Source organism: Symphalangus syndactylus, chromosome 3 (genome assembly GCF_028878055.3).
Source record: "Symphalangus syndactylus isolate Jambi chromosome 3, NHGRI_mSymSyn1-v2.1_pri, whole genome shotgun sequence".
Lineage (NCBI taxonomy): Eukaryota > Metazoa > Chordata > Mammalia > Primates > Hylobatidae > Symphalangus > Symphalangus syndactylus.
The window spans coordinates 108,113,504-108,135,231 of record NC_072425.2 but is presented as its reverse complement, the minus strand read 5'-3'; the positions used below and the strand labels follow the sequence as shown (position 1 = coordinate 108,135,231).

Here is a 21,728-nt window from a genome sequence, read left to right as displayed (position 1 = left end):
ACTCGCCCCCGAGACGGTCGGCTTCGGCGGAGAGAAACGGGAGCAGCAATGCCTTTTCCCCCCCTCTCCTCCACTTTTTTTTGTTGTTGTTGTTGCTTTCCCACGCTGGCTGAATGTGACTTGACCCCATTTCAAAAAAAGTTTGACATAGTGCTTCAACATTTCCGCATTCCTCCGCGACTACAAAGGCTGCAGCCGCCTCCTTCTGCTTTCTGTCTCTGCTCTCTGTCTTCACACTCAATGAAATCCTTCATGCGCCTCTCCCGAAGCCTGCCAAGCACCACAAGGGTCGCCACCAGCACAGCGACAAGAGGCCACACCGGGGACCGCGACTCCCGCGTGTGCGCACACGCAGATGCGCCCATATGCACACGGACGGGCGCGCTGCGGGGACCAGGGCTGCACACTGCGGGGCGTGTTTAACTCCAATACTTTAAATTATAAAAGTAAACTTGGAAACTAAAGCAAACGTGCGTCTTCGCGGGACTCCAAGCCTGGGCACTGGCCGGCTGCGTGCACTTTTCTGTGTATAACATGCCCGCAGGAAGCCTGCGTTAACATTTATCTCGTGGAGGGGAAGGTGGAGCCCACACCCACACCTCAGCGAGCTGGAGAGGGAGTTTTCGAGGGGGAAACGCAAGCACATTCTCCAGCATGGAGTCCCTAGAGGCAGTGCATTTTAAACCCTAAATGTGAATTACTATGTGAGTGTCCGAGTAGAGTTCCAGTTCCGTTTGGAGAAACTGGATGAGGAGTGTTCCGTGTGGGTGTGTGTGCGCATGGATACGTGGAAGCAGGATCTCGGTGTCGTGGGTGTCCCTAGGATAGGATCTCCCCCTCTCGTCAGATAAGGAGAATCCTCTAGCTCCCCAAAACTGGCCCCCATAACCAATCCCGTCTCAGTTCGTAAGGGGTTAACCAAAGCCGATTCCAAGGAAACACAGGTCCCCCCTACCCCTGCCACCCTCCACTTACCCCACCCACAGTTCTGCCTCGGACCCCGGCCAATCCCCCAGATCTCCCCCGGGACCCCCCACCCCGCAGCCCACCCACCCGAGCGCACAGCTCCTCACCTGAGGGGCCCAGTCGCGTCGGGCCTCCCGAGGGGGCTGCGAGTGTCAGTCGGCTCTCCGCACGTGTCCGCGGCCTCGCGGAGCAGGTAATCAGACTCTGGGGAAGGAGTTACCAGCACTCTCTCCGGCGAGGGGGTGGGCACAGCGGCGGAGGGCGGAGGGACGGCGGAGGGCGCCGCCCGCGCCGCTCGCTGGGGGCGGACGGGGGCCGCGGGGCTCCGGCCGGCGCTGGGGGCCCCAGCCGGGGAGGCAGCGGGGGCGACCGTGCTGGGTGGGGGCAGGGACCCGCGAAGCCAACTCTGCCGGAGACCCAGCCCGCGGCGGGGCTGGGGGCTCGTGGCGCAGTGGCAAGAAAGTGTGCAAATTAAAGCCTTCCGGAGAGAAAGGAGGCGGCCGAGCCCCGGCAGTGCTCCGAGCTCCGGGCTCCCTAGCTCCCTTCTACGAGTCGGGGGCTAGAAGGGCGCGGGGGGGTGGGGGTGGGGAGTTAAATGAAAATTTCCGGCTTTCACTGAAACTGTAGTAGGGGGATCCTGCGACTAAAATAAGCGGCATTAGTGGGAGAGAGTGGGACGTGTCGTCGGGAGTCGGAGTTTCCAAACCCAGGGTCGCCCGGAGTTGGGGTTTTGACAGGGTGAAGCGGGGGGTATCCTCACTGTGTGACGTGGACGGATGGGAAAAACACAAAACAACCAACAATAATTATGAGGGGCCGATGGGGGTGGTAAATACCAATACTTTCCAAGAAACTGAAAAATCAGACCAAAAAATAACTCCTCTTAAAAAATAAAGAAAAAGTTTGGCAGGATGCCTTGCAGAAAAGAAAATACTAATCTGTCCAAGCACTTTTCACTTTCAGCATGAGCTACATTTGTTTTGTTTTCCTTCGCTTCCTTTCTGCCTCACAAAGCCCTATCTTTTCCTTTTAGACAGAGGATATGGTTTGGAAATTGTCAGGCACTCTTATGGTTAACGATCTACTTGAAGGGGCTGGCGGGTTCACAATTATTAAGTGGTTAGTAACTGCTGAGGGTTCACTAACGTGTTTCAGAGGAACTAAAAAGACTAAAATTTAGTGTAAATAATAGAACTGCAGATAGTAGATACATACACAAAAAGAGGAGTGCTCAGTTTAAATGCATTATTGGAAATCTGAAATTTGAAACCTTGTAAGAATGTATACTTTACCTGCTGAGAAACCCTTGAATACAATTATTTCAGGTGAAAATGAGATTTTGGAGAAAAAAAAGTCTTCAAAACTTTCTACAATGGAGTAAAAGAAAACTTGAAATAGCTGTCTTTTTGGAAAGAATTTGGTGTTCTCCCCAAAATCTCTATCTGTAGAATACTTGAAACCCTTTAAAACATCTTAAAGCAAAACTTTTCACAAAATTATTTACTTCAGTGCTTTGTAGAAAAATTAAAACCCGGCAAAATTCTGTTTGAATTGGAAATACTATTCTATAAATCTTTTGACTTTAAAACCATGTTATTAATCTCACAGTAAATCAAAATTTTGCTTTTATAAAATTGATTCTATATTATAGTGTGAGGTAAGGCTAGGGAAATAAAAATTGATGCATTTCCAGTAGCACATATTTTGCAATGCATTATAATACTTTTTTCTTTAAAAATAAAAGTGAATAATTGTATGTCTTTAAGCTTAAGATAATTCATAAAATACATTTGTGTTAAGAGCATGTCTTCTAAAATAAGATCCAGTTTTCTGAACAAAATTTGTATTTATAAGGCTGTCTATAATCTCATATACCTTATAAATTTAAGAAGGCAAATCATTAGATTTTATATTTACATAAAATATTGGATCACTACAAGTCACTAATTAGACTTTAAGCCAGAGACACAAGTGAGAATCCTCCATTTTGATAACTGTTCACACTTATCATTTGCCTTTTAAAACAAGATTTACTTGCTGGCAATTAACATGTTTATATAATCCAGAAATAATTGCCTGCAAATAGGAACCAGCACATCATGGCTAGAATTTATTTGAATAAATCATTTATTAAAAAAATAGCCACAAATGTTAAATTAACAGAGAAGTGTCTTTTCTACACTGGGTTGAATTTTTAGTTACTGAATTTGACAACAACCATTGCTAGATCAGAAATTCCATGATTTAGGTTACTAGATCGTTTGGACAATGTAAAAAACAATGAAACTTTATTTAATTATATATGTTAATACTGAGTGTTAACTCTCTGTCCTCTTCTTTTCCTGATACTGCTATCTTTTATGTTAATTTATCATTGTTCACTCTCCCTGGTTATGATTCACATCAAATCCCAGTTGGTGAAAGCTTCAGACCCAAGGCAGTTTTACAATTGATTGTATAAAATTAGTAAATACCAGATTATTTTTGTTTATGGATAACTTCTGCTGTGGGTAACAGGTTGTCATAAGAAAATTTGTTCAAAGTTTTTAAACTGTGAACCAAATTCCAACTTCTTTGTTTAGGAGTCTTCTGAGAATTAATATATAGAACTCAAGAATAATGACTCCAACCAGTATTTTCACACTGCATACCAGATATTCTAAAGTTGCAAATCATCTTACAGGTATTTAAAAATTACATTTCATGGACTTATTTCCAAATATGGTGGTGTAACTTACACTGAAAGACTTGTTAATGTCACATAAGGAATGTATTTCATGTGTGAACATTTATATATCAAATACCTGTACAATTTTGTTTTCACTGAAATACACATAAAATTTTAAATTCTGGTCTATAATTTTTAACCTTGTTAAGGAAATATGTAATTTAGTTACAAATAATAATTATATAATGTACACCTAAATCTAATTCATTTCTGATTTATATTGGCTATTTGAGTTTATAAAATATATTTTCCAGAAACTCAGAAATGAGATTTTGCTATAATGTACTACACAATTATTTTAAAATACACTTCTAGTTTAACTTTGAAACAAGTTACCCTGCTTTTTAACCTGATTTATGTGTTTGTGTACATGTTATCTTTATTGAGTAATAATCATGAGAAACTATAATTTTAACAGAAATAGCATAATATAAATGCAGTACATTTTAATGCATTCTTCTTTCCCTTCTCAGACATTTCCAAGATATTTTCTTGGGTTTTCCCCTGAACTATATTATTGAAAGTTTGCTAAATATCTTAGGAAAAGTCAATTGTATTATCAACTTTTTGCATTGTAAAATTCTGAGCTTTAAATGATTTTTAAAGTTCAGTCTTCTAAATAAATTCTTTCTGTCAATTTGGAAATGACCTGGGTTTTTCTGTTTTTACTGTTGCCTGTAATCTATTGCATTGCATTTGAGCAGTGAAACTTGAAATGATTTTGATATTTGCCATGAGGGAAAAAATAGATATAAAGTAGTAGCTTATAACATTTAAGGAGGAAAAAAACAAACATTACTATCTTTTGGAACATTCTGCTTCCATTGGTTCTACTACTCTATAATTTTCTTTGTGCAACATGTCAGTACTATGTTCATATTTGTATAATTGCCATCATCTTTTTTAATTTTTCCCTTTTGATAGACACCCATGTCTTCTTTTTCCTTTGTGTGTGTGTGTGTGTGTGAATACCTGTATGTTCTTGGCATATTGTTATGACATGTTTGAAACATGTTCTTAAGATCCTTTCATCATCTATATTAGAATTCTGAGTAATCAGAAAAATAACTATGGAAATATACTTACAAAAGATGGTGATAATCATGTTAAAATACCTATATTTTCTTTCTATTTACGGTGACCTGTAATTTTCACTGGTTTCTAACATTTCTTTTCTGAGATAATACTTGCATCTCAGCTGCACACATGGCCTAAAACTTGTGTTGCCATAGCTGCTTTTGGTTGAGCTAAAAGTTGTTTACGTGCCTTAGATAGACCATTCAGTTGGAGCAGTGGAGGTATAACACAGTGAGAGTGAACGACGATAAAGTGGGATCTCAGAGGTAGGAGGAGGGACAAAGAAGGCACCCGGGGAGAAACTTCTGTGAATGGCCTGGCAGCAGGGACAAGTGAAGGAAGCACTTGCTGAGGTCCTGGGGCTGAGAGATGCAGCCTCCGTGCTTATAGGTATAGCGTAGCCAGGCAACCCGATTCTTTCAGGATGAATGGCCTTCTGTGTCTATCCTATTACGCAATTAAATCTGTCTTATTAAATGAGGTTGTATACTGTATGACTCCATATTCACATGTAAATCTATTTTATGTTGTCTTATTCTGGATTTTTCCCGAAAATAACATAGAATGGAATTCTTTGCAGAATTCTTTGAATGCCTAGAAGAAAATATATCATAGCATATTTCTGTGGATCAAACATTTTACCATAAATTGAAGTGAGAGTTTCATTTCTAAACCTTGTTATAAATTTGTTCAAAATTACTCATATCTTTGCATCCCCGGTACCTAGCACAGTAACTGGCAAGCATTTTATGTCCAATAAATGTATGTCAACAGAAAAGTTGACTTCGCATCCTTTAGACCCTCTTCTTTGGAACTGCTTAATAAAGTTTAAGGATCTATGTGCTGATTTCAGGACCTCAGAAATGTGTTTTCTCTACCTACATTTCTTTTCCTTTTTAGCCCTCTTCTCTAAGTCCTATCATCCTTGCACGCTCAGCTCTTCCATAAAACCTTTGAGATTCCCTCAGCTGGAAGACATCCCCTTTTGCTCTAACTCCTTGAGGCAATTCGCTTTCTACCTTACTAAGCCACCCTGAGTCCTCCCCAGAGCATCCAGCATGCTTAGTTCGCTTTAGCAATCCTCCAACTCCTTGTTGTGTCCTCTGGCCCTAGTAAGTGGTCAATGAATGCAGTAATGGTTCTTGTCCCCTTCTAGGACTGTTACTGAGTCGAGCGGCCACAGAACAGACTGGTACACCGTGACATAACTAGAATAACATTTGAAAGTTGAGGACCGGTGTTCCGTGTTGCTTAAACAGGAAAGAGCCAGGTCATCCTGCTACTTGGGGTAAAATTGGTATGTTTTTTCTTGTGTTGCCGATATTAGTCATTTAAAACATTTTTGTCTGAAAGAAAATGTGTTTAGGTACATTTCTACATTTGTTTGAAAGACAAATTCCTGAAATCTTGGCTGAAAGAAAATGTGTTTAGATAAATGTCTCTTTCCTCAAAATTCCAATTAAATAAATTTTATTTTAAAAGAGCAAATACTAGACTTTGAGGTAAACTAGATACTATATCGCCCAGAGTTTGGAAAGATTGCTAATTTTATTTGCCAATATCCTTAACATCTATGTGACTATGTCCTAAAAGATAGAATCCTTGATTTCTAAGTCAGAAGACTTGTGTTTTCATTCCCAGTTCTTCCTCTCTCGGTACTTACTATTCATTGCATCCTCGGTGACCAGTCATTTAATTCTTCTGACCTTCAGTGTTTATGCCTATTAAACGGGTTTTCTAATCATTCAGAAAGATATTATAAAATAGTCTGGAGAGAGACAACAAATAATTTTATCTTCACAAGAGAAGATATGGAGATATAATGGAGGTTGCTGTTCTGGGTATTGAAAGACCTGAAATTTAAACTGGAGTTGGCCACAAACTACCTGTATGACCTTGGGCAACACACTAAACCCCTGGGCTTTAAGGTCCTCATCAATAAATGAGATGATTGGACTGGATGATTTCTATAGCCGCTGGAGCTTGAAAATGCTGTAGTTCTGAGCAGCGTGATATGCCAGGTGCCATCATTATAGATCTGTTTTTATAAACCCCCTAAACAAGAGTAATATCAGAGGATATGACTCTGATATCTGCAACCTAGAGAGGTTTCTGGATTTCAAATGTGAATTATATTGAGTTATCTCTAACTTAACCCTGTAGGTTTTTAAGACTGAATAGAAATGAAGACTTCTAGAAAAACATTAGGGAAATTCACTAGTGTTTTCATTCGAGATGGGCAGGGAGGAGCTAGGCTTAATTATTTGGCCAAAACTAAAAGTGATAAATTAGTCAACCCTCATTAACAAAAATGTGATAAATAAATTACAATAGTATACACAGAACCAGGATATCCAAGATTAGAAATCTTGAGTTATCACAGAAATTCTTCAAAGGTGTCATGAAGCTTATTGGTAAACTATTAAAAACATCAGTGCCAGTTGGACTCCAGTGAGAAAGTGGGAAGGTGGGGGTGAGAGAGTCAAAGGTGATATACTGTGAATTTGAGAGGTTCTAGCACATTTCTGGAGCTATTGATTAAAAGCCATTATTAAAACGTGAGTAGAGAAACAGCTGTTCTCTCTGTGTTCTTATTTTCCACTGCATCAGACCATGTGCATTGTTTGAAGGTCCTCTCTAGATGTTCAGGGAAGGGAAATATAGGTAGTTAGGACCAGATAGTCATGGATTGAAAGTCTGGCTTTATTGTGTAACCTTGGGCTAGGTTCTTAAGCTTTCGGATCACCAATTTCCCTTATCAATAAAGTAGGGATACTATAATCTGCTGCATTAGGCTGGTGTGCGAAATAAGTGCTTGCTATATGCATTTTGGAATTAATGGACATTTAATAAATATTTGTGTACAGTCCATATCCCTTTCACAAAATCATATTTTCCATGTTTTTCCTCTTTCGGGGGATAACTAATCCTTTAATGGACATGTCTTTCTTTTTAACTGGAACGAAACATCCACTCATTGCAGGAAAAGCAACCCAAGAAACAGCATATTCAAGATTATCTTGGGCCTTGACAAAAACCACAGCTGATTCTGGGTATGTGAGGAATGGAGGAGCGGGTGGATTTTCTCATCGGAGACCTCTCCTTCTTGTTCAGATCTTATCCCAGTACTGCTGAATCTCCTTAGTCTGTTCCTTGCTGTTTTTCTTACCCTTTTTGTTTCATGTAGTTCTGTTCTTCCTTTTCTTACTGCTTTGGTGTGGCCCAAGGACCACCCCATTATGTCCCTTAAATCTATACCCCATATATTTGCTGGCATTTGTCTTTAAAACCCCATAATTTGCTGCCTAACTGCAAAAGGTCCCTCATTGGTTACTCTCCCATAGTCACTATGTCCCCTCCCATTTCTGTTGAAGTGCTGAGTGTCCCCCGTTTGTCACTGATATGGTTTGGCTCTGTGTCCCCACCCAAATCTTAAATTGTAATCCCCATGTGTCAAGGGAGGGAGGTGATTGGGTCTTGGGGGTGGTTTCCCCCATGCTGTTCTTGTGACAGTGAGTTCTCATGAGATTTGATGGTTTTATAAGGCAATTTTCCCTGCTCTTGCTTGCTCTCTGTCCTGCTGCCTTGCGAAGAAGGTGCCTCTTTCCCCTTGCGCCATAATTGTAAGTTTCCTGAGGCCTCCCCAGCCATGCAGAACTGTGAGCCAATTAAATTCCTTTGTTTATAAATTATCCAGTCTTGGGTAGTATCTTTGTAGTAATGTGAAAATGGACTAATACAGTCACCATGTCCATCTCTTCCCTACCACTTGCCTTATCTTCTTGGTTTAGCATGACACTGCATTTCCTACCCCACACTCTCTCCCAAAAAACACTCAAGGGGAGCTACCACACTTGCCCCTCACCTTTTTTTTTTAACCTCCCATGGATATTTCCACAGTTCCTTGGCTTCTTAGCCTTTGATATGCAAATGTTACCTTGTCAGCCATTTTTCTCACAGTTTTCTTATCCCTATCCATAGGCCATCTGGTACCTTGACCACATAGTTCCTGTACTTTTCTTCTCCACTGACTCCTACTAAGAGAGGCTATAAAAATGTATATAGGACTATATGCACAGGACTATAAAGGATGACGGACTCAAAGGTGGGAGGGACTGAGGACTTTCTTTATATCTGAGTCCTAGTCCAGCATCCTCAGACAGTAAGTACAGGTTGAACGAAAGATATATCACAAGAAACACAGGTGTCATCAGATAATTTTCCACCTCAGAAGTCACCTGGTACACACTTCTAGGCCACATCTTACCTGTTTTCTTATAATGGATTCCATGTTATCTCCTTTGAGGATGAACTCTTAGGCAGGGCTGGTAAAGGTCTTCATTTTTATTGTTCTGACACCCTCAGTCTCCATCTTTGGGTTGCACCATCATGGCTTCCCTCAACCGGAGCGTATAGAATGGTGGATGGGAAGCTCAGGAAGCTAAATCAATCTGACCCACCCAGGTCCACGCTACGTCAAAAAGAGCCATGAAATCCAGGCAGGGAAGCTTAAACCTAATTATTAGGCAGAAAACACAATTGATTTAAGATTTGCCAGCAGGAAAGGTAGTTCTTGGAGCAGTGATAGGACAAAAGCCACACAAGAAAGATGACTTGGCAGTCGCAGGCGCAGAACGTGGAGTCAGAGAAGCCAATCTTCAGGATCCTACAAGTGGTGAAAAGACCCCGGGTGACAGTCTAGGAAAGAGGGGAAAAAAGAATGTCTACCAGAAAGAATTCAAAGTAAACATTTGACAGGATTGGGTTAATAAGACAAACAGAATAATGAGAAGAGTCCTGCCAGGATAGCTCTAAGCACTTTACGTAATTTGCCTATTGAAACCCAATTATCTCCATTTTGCAGACAATGAAACTGAAGCATAGGACCAAACTCCTTATTAGGTTTTGGGTTTGAGGTATTAAAAAAAATGGTGCAGCTCACAAGAGATAAAAGAAAGACGGCAAAAGAAGATGACTTGATGAAGGTTTTGAATTTGAGATGACAAATAAAGATATCTAGTGGCACAGGGAATAGAGAGCTTTTCACCTTTGCCTAGCTCTGCCTTAAAATAACAACCAGACCTACCATCCTAGAGAAAGCCACTGCTATTTCCAGATGACATTCTACTTTTCTTCTTTCCTATCTGTGGGGCCAGCTTCATGCGTCCTTCAGTGTAGCACAGGTCCTAGACTTGGTATAATTTCTGCTTCGCCATCTTAATAATTTTTGAATTAGGTGTCCCACATTTTTATTTTGGACTGGACCATGCCGATTGTGTAGCCAGTGCTACCTACCCGATGGAAGGTCTGGGGTGGACATTCCAGATGTGGGCATTCATTTTACACTTCCAGTCTCCTTCACCTTCAAGGGATGTTTGCTCCTTCAACTCTCATGAAATTGTTCTTTCCAACACCATCACTGATGCACTCAGATGCAGGTTTTCTTAGTTGTTAGGCTCTGCAATTCTAACACTGGTTTTCGATCTTTTCTCAAAATTCTCTTCTCTCTTAGCTGTCATGACACACGACTTCTGCCATTTCTTGATTCAATGTTCTTTTGTGTTGCATTGCCAGCTTTTCCTCTTGGTCCTGCCTGACATCTGGAGGTATCTTCTAAGACTTAACAATCAGCAGTTGAATTGTTCCTCTACAAACTCATTTACTCCCATTGAAGTTATCAAGCCTTCCCCTGTGCTGTGCACATAAAAATGTGTTTCCATCAGGCTTCTAGTATTCATTGCCTCAACCCTAACCACAAACCCGACCTGTTTCACTCTCCTTTTCCCTGCCTGCCTACACTGCTTCCTACTTGCTGACTTAATAACTCTTTTCAAACTTACGGCTTCTTCTCACTGTTAGCCTTCACCTTTGGCATTTCTACTCAACCGCCAGTGAGTGTCAGGCACTCTCTGATTCAGTTGTTTTAGGCCACCCTGGAAAATACTTTATCTAATGCAGTCCTGTTCTGACCAGGCACTAGAGGCCAATGTTCCCATGGGGTTGGCCTTAACTCTGTTAGGGTCCTTCCCACAACTTCTTCAAATCTTCTGTCTGACACTGAAGCTGAGCAAGTCTGACATTGAATTTTGCAAATCAGAGCCACCCAACCCACCCACCATCTTTTCTTTTCTTTTTTCTTTTTTTTTTTTGAAACAGAGTCTTGCTCTGTCACCCAGGCTGGAGTGCAGTGGGATGATCTCCGCTCACTGAAACCTCTGCCTCCTGGGCTCAAGTGATCTTCCCACCTCAGTCTCCCAAGTAGCTGGGACCACATGCATGCCACCACTACACTTGGTTAATTTTTTTTTTTTTTTGTATTTTTTGTAGAGACAGGGTATCACCATGTTGCCCAAGCTGGTCTCAAACTCCTGAGCTCAAGCTATCCACCCACCTAGGCCTCCCACAGTGCTGGGATTACAGGCATGAGCTATCGCACCTGGCCTCCAATCCACCCTCTTCTGTGTTTGCTAAAAGAGCTTCTTTCTTTAATAGCACACCACTTGTAGGCAATGCTACTGTATTTCCCAAGTCAATTCTCTATCCTGCTTTCCAGAGATTATTTCATTTCTTCTCCTATCTTCCCAAATCTCCAGCACCTTCTTCCTGGCCTCATTGTCATGATGCCTTTGCTTTTTATTTCATCGAGAAAACAGAAGACATCAAGGGAAAAGTCCCATGCACTTTGCCTGCTCACCCTTCTTGAACTGCTGCCTTCAGTGTCCCCAGGACTTCACTCTCTTGCTTCGTCCTCCTCCCTCACAGCCTCTCCTACTCACTCACTTGTTGGTTACATCTGCCTCTTCCCGACCTCTAGATTGCTATATTCTGGGGCTTACTGCTCAGACTTCATCTTCCCCTCTCCACTCTCACTCTGGGTGACCTCATCTAGCTCCATGACTTTATGTATTATTTGCATACTGACACTCCAAAATTTATATCTCCATTCAGATATCCTCTTTGAATTCCAGACATGTATATCCATCTTTCTACTGGATGTTTCTGCATAAATGTCTAACAGGCATCTCAAACTTACACATCCAAAACTGACCTCCCCAAATTCCTTCACCGGCATTTGTTTTCATCATAGTAAATTAAGAAATGCATTTTTTGGTCACTTAGTCAAAAATTTACCAACCAAGTTTGACTCCTGTCTTTTTTGCATACGCTATAGGCAATCCATCAGCAAATCCTGCTAGCCTTATAGACACAGCTCGACTACTGGTGCAGCCACCTTCATCTTTCGTCTGGTCTGTTGCATGTGTTGCAGTAGGCTCCCAACTGATCACCCTGTTTCTGTCCTTGGCCCTCTGCCTTCTGCACACAACAGTCAAAGTGATCCTTTTAAAACCAAAGCCAGATCATATGAGTCCTCTTCAGTATTCAGACCCTTCAGTGACATCTCATTTCTCTCAGAGTAAAATCTAAGTCCCTTCCGTGGTTTGTAAGTCCTTACACAATCTGACCCTACTCCACCACTACTCTAATTCTTCTCCTCACTCTCCCTCTTGCTTTCTCTATGGCATCCACACTGGCTCCCTTGCCGTTCCTGAACTCACCAAGCACATCACACCTCTGAGCCTATGCACTTTGTTCCCTATGGCTGAAAACTCTTCACCCACAGGTCTGTCTTCCTCACTTCCTTCAGGGCTCACTCAAAAGTCACCAGAGGGGCATTCTCTGACCACCCTACCTAAATTGCATTCACCCCAGTCTTTCCCTTTCTCCATCTTAACTTCACTTTATTTTTTGTTCTCAGCAGCTGTCACCATCTGACACATTATAGGGTTATTCATTTATTTGTTTAGTGTCAGCCTCCACCATACCCACCAGAATGTTTTCTACAGGAGAGCAAGAACTTTGCTATATATGCTCTTATATCACTAAAATAAGCATTTGGCATATAGTGGGCACTAAATAAATATTTGAATGAATGAATGAACTCCCCTTTTATACCTGGGCTTGCAACTGGCCTGTCCTTGGCTGGGTTACAGTTTACCAGTTGAGAATAACTGTCTATAATATATACCTTAGTATAATCTTCTTAAATTTAGATATTTTATATTCAACCAATTTCCTACTAGCAGCCTTCAGCTGGGATTGTTAAAGGTATTACTTAAGGATAATTTGTCTCACACACCAAAGACAAAATTAAATACAAAAGACTATAGAGTAAGTATATTCCATTAATTGAAATTATCTCCTACACTGGAATGTGTGTGTAACAAATATGAGTTTTGTTTAAAACATTTGTCTTTCCTCATAGAGAGTGAGAAACAGTTTGAAAGCCAGAGGTGGCCAGATTCAAGTCTCAATCCATCAGCTTATTGCTTCAGCTTCTTGCATGCTTGATGAGAGGCGTAGCGTAGTGCCTAAGAATGGGGATACTGGGGCCAGACTATGTTGGTTCAAATCCAGGCTCTGTCACGTGTTAGCTTTGTGACCTTGGGTAAGTTGCTTAACTTCCCTGAGTCTCAGTTTCTTTATCTGGGTTGATAAGATAGTTGATAATTGATAAGACTCCCTGTGTGTGTGTGTGTTTTTTTTTTTTTTTGTATTTTTTTGACAGGGTCTTGTTCTGTCACCCAGGCTGGATTGCAGTGGTGCAATCATAGTTCACTGCAGCCTTGAACTTCTGGGCTCAAGCAATCCTCCTTCCTCAGCCTCTGGAGTAGCTATGTACTCAGGATTTATTGAGTTAATCTATGTAAGCATTTACAGGATTGGTACATAGTGAGTATGTGTTAGCTATGATTATTACTAATATTCCTCCTGAAAAAACAGCTGTCACTCCTTAGAGTTTTACTGTCCTTGTTCCTGTGCACCTGGCACAGGATTTACTGCATTGCACTGAGTCCAGTGGGTTACAGTCACCACACCCTTTGAGCCCTTGCTGCTAGTGTTATATGTGCAGTCTTTTCCTTCCTTTCGTTCACCCTTTTTTCCCTTTTCTTCTCTTCCTTCTCTCCCTCCCTCCCGCTCATAAGTTCTGCCTTTCCTTACTTTTTTCTATACATCCTCTGTCATACACTACAGTCTGTTCTGCATTAGCTCTCTATCTTCTCTCTTCCTTCTGCTGTTTCTGCTCTCATTCACAGAGTTAGAGTTCTGCAGGGGAAAGACCTGTCATGTCACCAGGAAGAGTCTTCATAGGCAAATCTTTCACAGTTCTCACTTCCGAGATAGAATTTTGCTCTTTCAAGTAGCCCCTACTTTTAGAGCTCAGAGACTCTTTATAAAAGACTCCTCGTTGTTCAAGTTGATCAGAAAAGCCATCTCAGCACTCTTAACCCTTGTGTGGGTTGTACCAGCAATGTCTGTTTCTTTAGAAAACACTGACTTGTCTTATCAACAATCACGGGCTAACCGTAAAATCGACCATAACTAATTGTCTTGCTTGCTGCTCCTAAGGGGTATTGATAAAATAATGCGGTTGCTTTGGTGCCTAATAAAGTTCAACTCCAATGATGGTGAGAATGTAGGAAGGAATGAAAGACGTGTTCAGTGGAAACACTTTTTTTTCTTTCTTCTATTAGATTAGGAATTCCTCAAGTGAAGAGACTATGTATACTCTATTTATTTTTAATATATATGACTAGTGCCCAGCTTAGTGCCTTACAATACATGCTCAGTAAGTAACTGTGCCTTGAATTTTTGTTTCCCAAGAATTAGGCAAACATGGTAAAAAATTCTGAGAACACAAAACCTAAAACCATGAATAAGGGCAGTGCTTTGTGTGATTTTCGTTTGGGCAGCCTTGTAAAACACACAATTTGATGCACTGAATTGCCACAGTAATGAAATAATTATCACAGATCTCTATAGTCTTATTCATTTTTATAACATCTCTTTTGTGACAATTATTATTATAAGTTATGGTGAAATGTAAATATATATTAATTCTTTCTATCACTTGAAAAACTCCTTGGAGAATTAACTCATAATTTACTCCATACATTCTATACCTGTTTGCTGAATAAATGAATGATATTATACTTATATTCATTCAGAATGTTTGAAGAAGTCTACATAATTAAATGGTTTTAATAAGTAAAAGTATCTATAGAATCTACATGGGTTATTATATTAGGCTATAAAATTAAGTGAATATAAAATTATATTAAACATAGTGTTATTTTTTGTTGTTCAAAAGGCACTTCAAGATCTTTAAGCTACAAAATTAAAAGAAACCAACAGGTCTCCTAAAAATATATCTTCATCTTTTGTTTTGGTCTACCAGTACTTTACTATGCCTTTAAAATAAATCTGCTTTTCTAGTTGTATAGATTCTGAATAAGAAGCAACTTTATATTCTGTTGGAAAGTTTTAGGAAGGTTAAATTACTTTGAAAAAGACTATAACACCAAACCAAAGTGATGAAAATGTTTGTTTAATTTTTCTTCAATCCGTTTGTATCTCAACATATTGCATTTCTAGACAAAACTGGTTCGTACATCTCTCTTGCTTGAGCAGGAGGAAATCATTATAATGGAAAGAATTATTGAAAATGGTCCATGTTGTGTAATTCCCAGGATAAATGGGCTGAGTAGCAAATATTTCTGTTGTGAACTGTTTTATACCGAAATGTGCATTATTAAACCCATTTGTTGAACACATTGAAAGATCAAATATCTTCCTAACCCGACACTGGAAGATGTTTATTGGCCATTCTTCTCCTTCCCCTGCTCAGATCTTGGCTTCCTGGAATTCATCCACATTTGAGGGGCAAAAAATCATAGATGAAGAAATCAGAAAAACAGAATTTAAAATTTATAAACACATATTTTAAACAAGATCATAAGAAATTTAAAATAGTATACATAATAGAAACAGCATGTGGGGAAGCATATAGAACAATGTGGTAAGTGACCATTTTTTACATTATCATAAACATTCTATATATTTGAAGAATGTAGAAAGCACAGTAGTCACCAGACTATAAGAATCCGAAGGTAGCAAAAAGAATGCTCATGATCAGAAAGGTTCGGGGGTGATTTTATGCACCTTCTGCTTTTATAAGGATATAACTTTAGATATACTGTGTATTTAAGTAATATATATTTAACTATTGCCCTTTAAAATATTGCATATCCAATCAGGTTGTTTTTATTTCAACTAGATTAATCTTATGTATGCCCAATTCCATATTCCAAACAACCCTAAAAACCTCAGTTAAAAAAAAAAAAATCACTGGAATGCTTCAGTACCAGATTTGAAGATAATAGTAGCAGCTGGAGCAGAAGGAGCAGAAAGCTGCCTTCCACCCCAAAATAAAACATTCTTTCTCTTTGATGATTCTTTTTCTTTCTTTTCCAGTAACTCTACTTTTTTTTTTTTAGAATTGTATTGAAAGTAGCATATTCAAGTATAGATTCATTTATTCATTCATTCGATAAATATCTACTGGGTATCAACCCTGTGCCAGCTCTAGACTAAGCACTGGGACATGTTATAAGAAACTTTTGGCCGGGCGCGGTGGCTCACGCTTGTAATCCCAGCACTTTGGGAGGCCGAGGCGGGCGGATCACGAGGTCAGGAGATCGAGACCACGGTGAAACCCCGTCTCTACTAAAAATACAAAAAATTAGCCGGGCGCGGTGGCGGGCGCCTGTAGTCCCAGCTACTCGGAGAGGCTGAGGCAGGAGAATGGCGTGAACCCGGGAGGCGGAGCTTGCAGTGAGCCGAGATCGCGCCACTGCACTCTAGCCTGGGCGATAGAGCGAGACTCCGTCTCAAAAAAAAAAAAAAAAAAAAAAAAAAAAAAAAAAAGAAACTTTTAATGTGGCATTGGACTTCGGGAGAGATCTCAAGGCTAAAGATATAGGATTGGGGGTTAGGTAAATGGTGGTAATAGTGCCTTTAAGGCACATGGAAATGGAGAGAGTTAAGTGAAGAGACATCTGTATATTGAGTTGAAGAGGAGGGGAGGGTAGATGAGACCAGTTTGTAGTTGATTGCTTCACAAAGTCGTTGTATGAATGGTACAGGGAAGATACAAAAGGCTTTGGGTAAGTGAGTAAGAATGATGTTTGTAGAGCTGTTAGGGAGAATGTTCCCAGCAATGAATCAGAGGATTGTTGTTGGCGTTTCCAGCACAGTGGAAGCTAGCGTCAGTATGTTATAGTGAGCCAGGGCAGTCCCAGGTTTTCTCCAGCAATGCTCATCAGCAAAAGCAGAAAAATTAGAGAGTGCGTATGATGCAAGTTTACCCACTGACATGGTGGGTAATAAGAACTGGAGACTCCGTGTTAGAAAGGATGATAAAAAGGGCTGAAAAGAAGAAACTAGAAGAGCCTTCCACTTTACAGAAAGTTAATGGATGCATTAAACTATGAGAGTTGTAGTGTTTATAGAACTTGGTGAGCAGAAAACAAGGAAGGAGATGGGAAGGTGGAGAGGTGCAGTGGTAGAACCGTGGTTGTGTGTGGAGAATGAATATTCTTAGCACTGGTAATAATTAAATTCAGCGAATGATCTTGCTGGTGCATGACTCAGGTAGGGTGGGGTTGGAGGATTACAGGTAGCAAGATTATGGGATTATATAGTTGAAGTATCTCATGGGCCCCTAGCATGAATTTTGAAGTTGTCAGAGGTGATGATGAAGAATGACGGTGTGGAGGAAAATCAAAAGCCAGGTGCTGCGTTAATTTAGAAAGTGGAAGTGGGTCTCATAGGAGTTCAGTAAACAGCAGCCATGGTGCCGTTAAGATGGTAGAACAAAGAACCAGTGTAAATTTTAAATGAGAAGAAAGAAATGGACAATTGGGTAGTGAGTAGTTTAAAGTGTGGACTTGTGAATTACTGGAAGAAAAATCCCAAGAGGGCCAGAATTTATTTTGAAGACACTCATATACTGTATTCTAATCAGACAACCATATTTTTTTTTACCAGACTCATTTAAATCAATATTAGTTGTTGTTGATTTGGTTATTCATTATTATAGATACTGTCTCTGGTAAGAAAAAGATGTTATTCTATTCTGCCTTCATTCCTTTCTGGCACTGTTTAGTAGTATTTCTTCACAGTTCCCAGCCTTAAAAAATGTCAGTTAGTGGGAGGATATACTTTTCCAAATATCAGATATCCTAAGTTTTTCATATATATCAAGACTGTGATCCAATTGGTAGAACCACTAAACTAGAGAGCATGTTATTTTTCAAATCATCTGTATCTAAAAAGAAAACACTGTATTCTTCCTAATATTTTCTCCCTGAATACTAACATTTATTTAATCTCACTCATGTAAGCATACTCTTGGACTAGTTCTCCAAACTACCATTATATTAACTATGTAAACTATAACAGATATAATTATTAAATTACCTTTTGCATTAGAATAGAGAACATACCTTTCTATGATTTTCTTGATGTATAAATAATGGCCTGATAACTTCACAGACACACTAGTATATTCACAGATACTCTGGTCATTGCAAAGCCGGTTCTTCACCCCTGTAGCTAAATAATTTCTATACAAAGCATACTGAATGCTATTTAAATCACAAGTCTCTTCCAAGAAATTTCTTCTCTTCCTAGAAAATTATTTAGTAGGGGCAGTATATGGCAGCAGTAAAGGTGGATGTTGACAAACCCCTGTCCTTTACAGTTAAGTGCTAAAAGGCAGGTGTTCTCACATTTATTATACTTCTATTGTGCTTTCCATCACTAATGTAACACTTATCTGAAAATCGATAATTTTGAAAGATTTCACAGCTGCAGTATTCTTTGTGCTTTATCACTGAGAACAAACAAACCCTATTCATTCAGTGGGATGAACTTATTACTTTTCAATCCTTATTTAAGTAAACCTAGTTTATGGAATTCCAGAGTAAGATATTCTGCTTTCCTACTTTCCTTCCTGCAGTGTTAATTCTCCTTTGGAAGACAGTCATCTTGCCTGCTGTATCCTTCTCTTAGTCTAACTCTTGTTTGATATAAGATCAAAAGGTGTTCGTTTTCTGTATCAATTAGGCAGGCTGTCTTGTCTCAATGAGATTAAGTAGCCTCTGAAGAGAAGTGACACCAGGGAGGAGGTAGATGAGCTGATAGTTAACATACAATATGGCTGTCTTAATTCTTTCAAAATGATAGTTTGCCTAGTCTGATGTCTTTCTTTTATAATTGTGTCCATGGCTCATTTGTTCAGGGCAACCAAGCGGCACACACTAGACCTGATAATCAGTGGTTTGGGTTTCTAATAAAGCTGGAGGGACACATCAATTCCTTCCTAGGCTTAATATTTTTTTTTCGTACCAGGGAAAGGCTCTAATATTTTCTTGTTTCTTAGATTTTTTTAAGGACATTCATGAAGTACCAGAATATCTTATTCCAAATAAATTATAAATGCAATACCCAGTATTAACTCCCTAGTTTCTTAAAGAAAATGTTATGAAAAGCAATTGCTGAGCCCCAGACAAAGCTATGTAGACAGGGTATCAGTCCTGCTATAGGTAGACTCTATTTGGAAGCCTGAGTTTTTATAGCCCGAGTTTTCCGCAGTCATATTTAACCACGTTTCTTGAGATAAGACTTTAGTTATCTCATTACAGAAAGTGAAGCAGTGTTTTCAAAGGAGCAAACAAAACACTGGTATTTATTAACGACATTTTCTTTCAGCATATTTCTTCTCACTTCACTTTCAGAGATTTTCTAGCCAGTTACTTCTCTAAGAAAAGATTGTTAGGCACAAACTCCCTGAGTTTAGCTCCCTTGCCATCATCAGACTTCTAGGCTTAAACCTATTTTTATCTACTTCCTATTATCCCAGAGGCAACATTTCTACCCCTTTCCAAGTCTCAGCCTTCAATCTGTGCCCACACATTCTGGCTTCCTCCGCCATCCCCTGCTCTCGTGCTTTTGACCCATCCGTTTTCTTCTGGCTGTATATGTGCTCAAGACATTACGGAAGTTAAAACAAGTGATCCAAACAACCATTCTTTATTTAGCCCAGCTTCTTTTCTTACTAGGTTAATGCCTTACATTTCTCCATCATCAAATTCTTAAGAAAGACATTTACATGACTTATTCTAATCATTAGTTCTATTCGCTTTGCAGTCCACCCCGGCTGGTTTCTGCTTCCACCTGCTGATCTCGCAGAGGTGATAACAGTGATGAAACAAAATCTTCAAACCACAGCACAGTAAGAAGATGCTGAGTTTATATGTGGACACTGCTTTTGTGACTATGACTATTGTTGTGGGTTTCCTTGCTTTCCATCTCGCCAATTCCCTTCTTGACATTGTACAGCTATTTCCTTTGTAATACAGAAACTCTCTTACAGAATATTTTTCCACAGCTGGCTTTCATCACTTCTTGATAGGTACCTAAATATTTCAGTTTTTTCCACTTTATTTTCCTTTAACAATAACTGCTGCCCAATTAAATAATTCATCTTTTCCCCTGTATAAGTATTTGTGGTACTGAATGAATGTTTATCAAGCACCATTTGGAATCTTCTATTTTCTCTGGCTTGGCTTTTTCACAGACTGTTGATCTCAATTACACATGGCAGTTTGAATTAAGTGTATTTAACCATTTTAAAATTAAGAATGAGTTTAGAGTTTGTTTTAGAATTTTTTCTACCCCATAGAGATGATTGTGTGTAAATTAAAGACTAACTTTAAAATCCAAGAGTTTCTTTGTTGTATAATAGTTAGATCATGCACATTTATAAATAACATTCAGAAGTGTGACACAGAAAAGCAAACATTATGCTTTAAAATGTTCACAAATGATAATAATAACAATGTTTATTTTCTGCTGACTATGAGGTAGGTGCATAACTAAGTTCTTTGTGGGCATTAATTTATTTACTCTTTTCATCAGCCCTAGAAATTTGGAATTTTATTATTGGTTCCAGAAAGGTTACACAACTTGCCCTAGATAGCTCAAAACTGGTGAAGGTGGGATTCTCAAGTCTCACCCCTGCATCATATGCCATTCTGCCTCTCCAAGGATGTCTACACATCAGTGAGTTTGTTAAAACAAATACTACCATGGCTTCTTGATTCTAAGATACTATCAAGTGTAAGCTGTACCATCTATTTAGTATTATCTTTCCAGGATAAAGTGAATCACTACCAACAGTATGTGTGTGTGCGTGTGTGTGTGTGTGTGTGTGTGTTATAGATATATCACACTATATTTTGTCTCTTGGTCTCAAATTATAATTTTTGGTATTGAGAACATGTATGTCTTAATTTTTTCATACATATGGAAATTTTCAAATATTGAAATATATAAAATGTTTAAGTATATCCTTACTATATTATATACATAATGCATATTATGTATGTGGGCCAGTATATACCCAACATGCATATTATATATATATAATACAGTGAGTATATACTTAAATATTTTATATATAACTAGAAACATAATATGCATTATGTATATAATATAGTAAGAATATACTTAAATATTTTATATTTATACATAATATGCATTATGTATATAATATATTATGTAATAATATGTAATTATATAATAATTATACTATGTAATAATATATTATGTGCTTAAGTATACCGTATATTATACATAAATATAGAAATTAGTATCCCTTTCCTCTCATTTTACCCTCTATTTTAAGTCTTTATTCTACATAATGGTGAAAAAATTAATCTTGTTGATTTTAAGGGAGCTCAGTTTTTACAATTTCATTTTAAAATCCTCAATCAGGATTTATTTCTGCGCACTTTTCCTTAAGTTACATCTGAGTTTCTGAAGGTTTGTGCTAAAATTACGCAATAACCAGAAGGGGATATTTGCTCTTCATTTGTCCTTGATCTTCCACTGGCATCTGCTGAGAGAGAAATTCCATATGGTTTTGGTTGTCTGCCTCTATCCCTTTGGCCTATGTTAGGAGACCACAACCTCACAGAATTCCTGATTATGAAAACTATAAACTACCTCCTCCTTTTTTCAATCATCAGGATTCTGGGGTCTGATGGCCTCC

At 39.1% G+C, this 21,728-nt stretch overlaps 1 protein-coding gene across 1 annotated transcript in view; it reads left to right on the top strand.

The window, feature by feature from the left end:
• The first annotated feature begins 779 nt into the window (after positions 1-779).
• The window catches only part of LOC129478558 (uncharacterized), a 78,102-nt gene continuing 57,153 nt past the window's right edge, over positions 780-21,728 (top strand). Inside the window, exons 1-3 of the mRNA XM_055270087.1 lie at positions 780-804; positions 912-1,159; positions 19,823-19,866. Coding sequence (XP_055126062.1) covers positions 780-804; positions 912-1,159; positions 19,823-19,866 — 317 coding nt within the window. The remainder of the gene's footprint in view (positions 805-911; positions 1,160-19,822; positions 19,867-21,728) is intronic.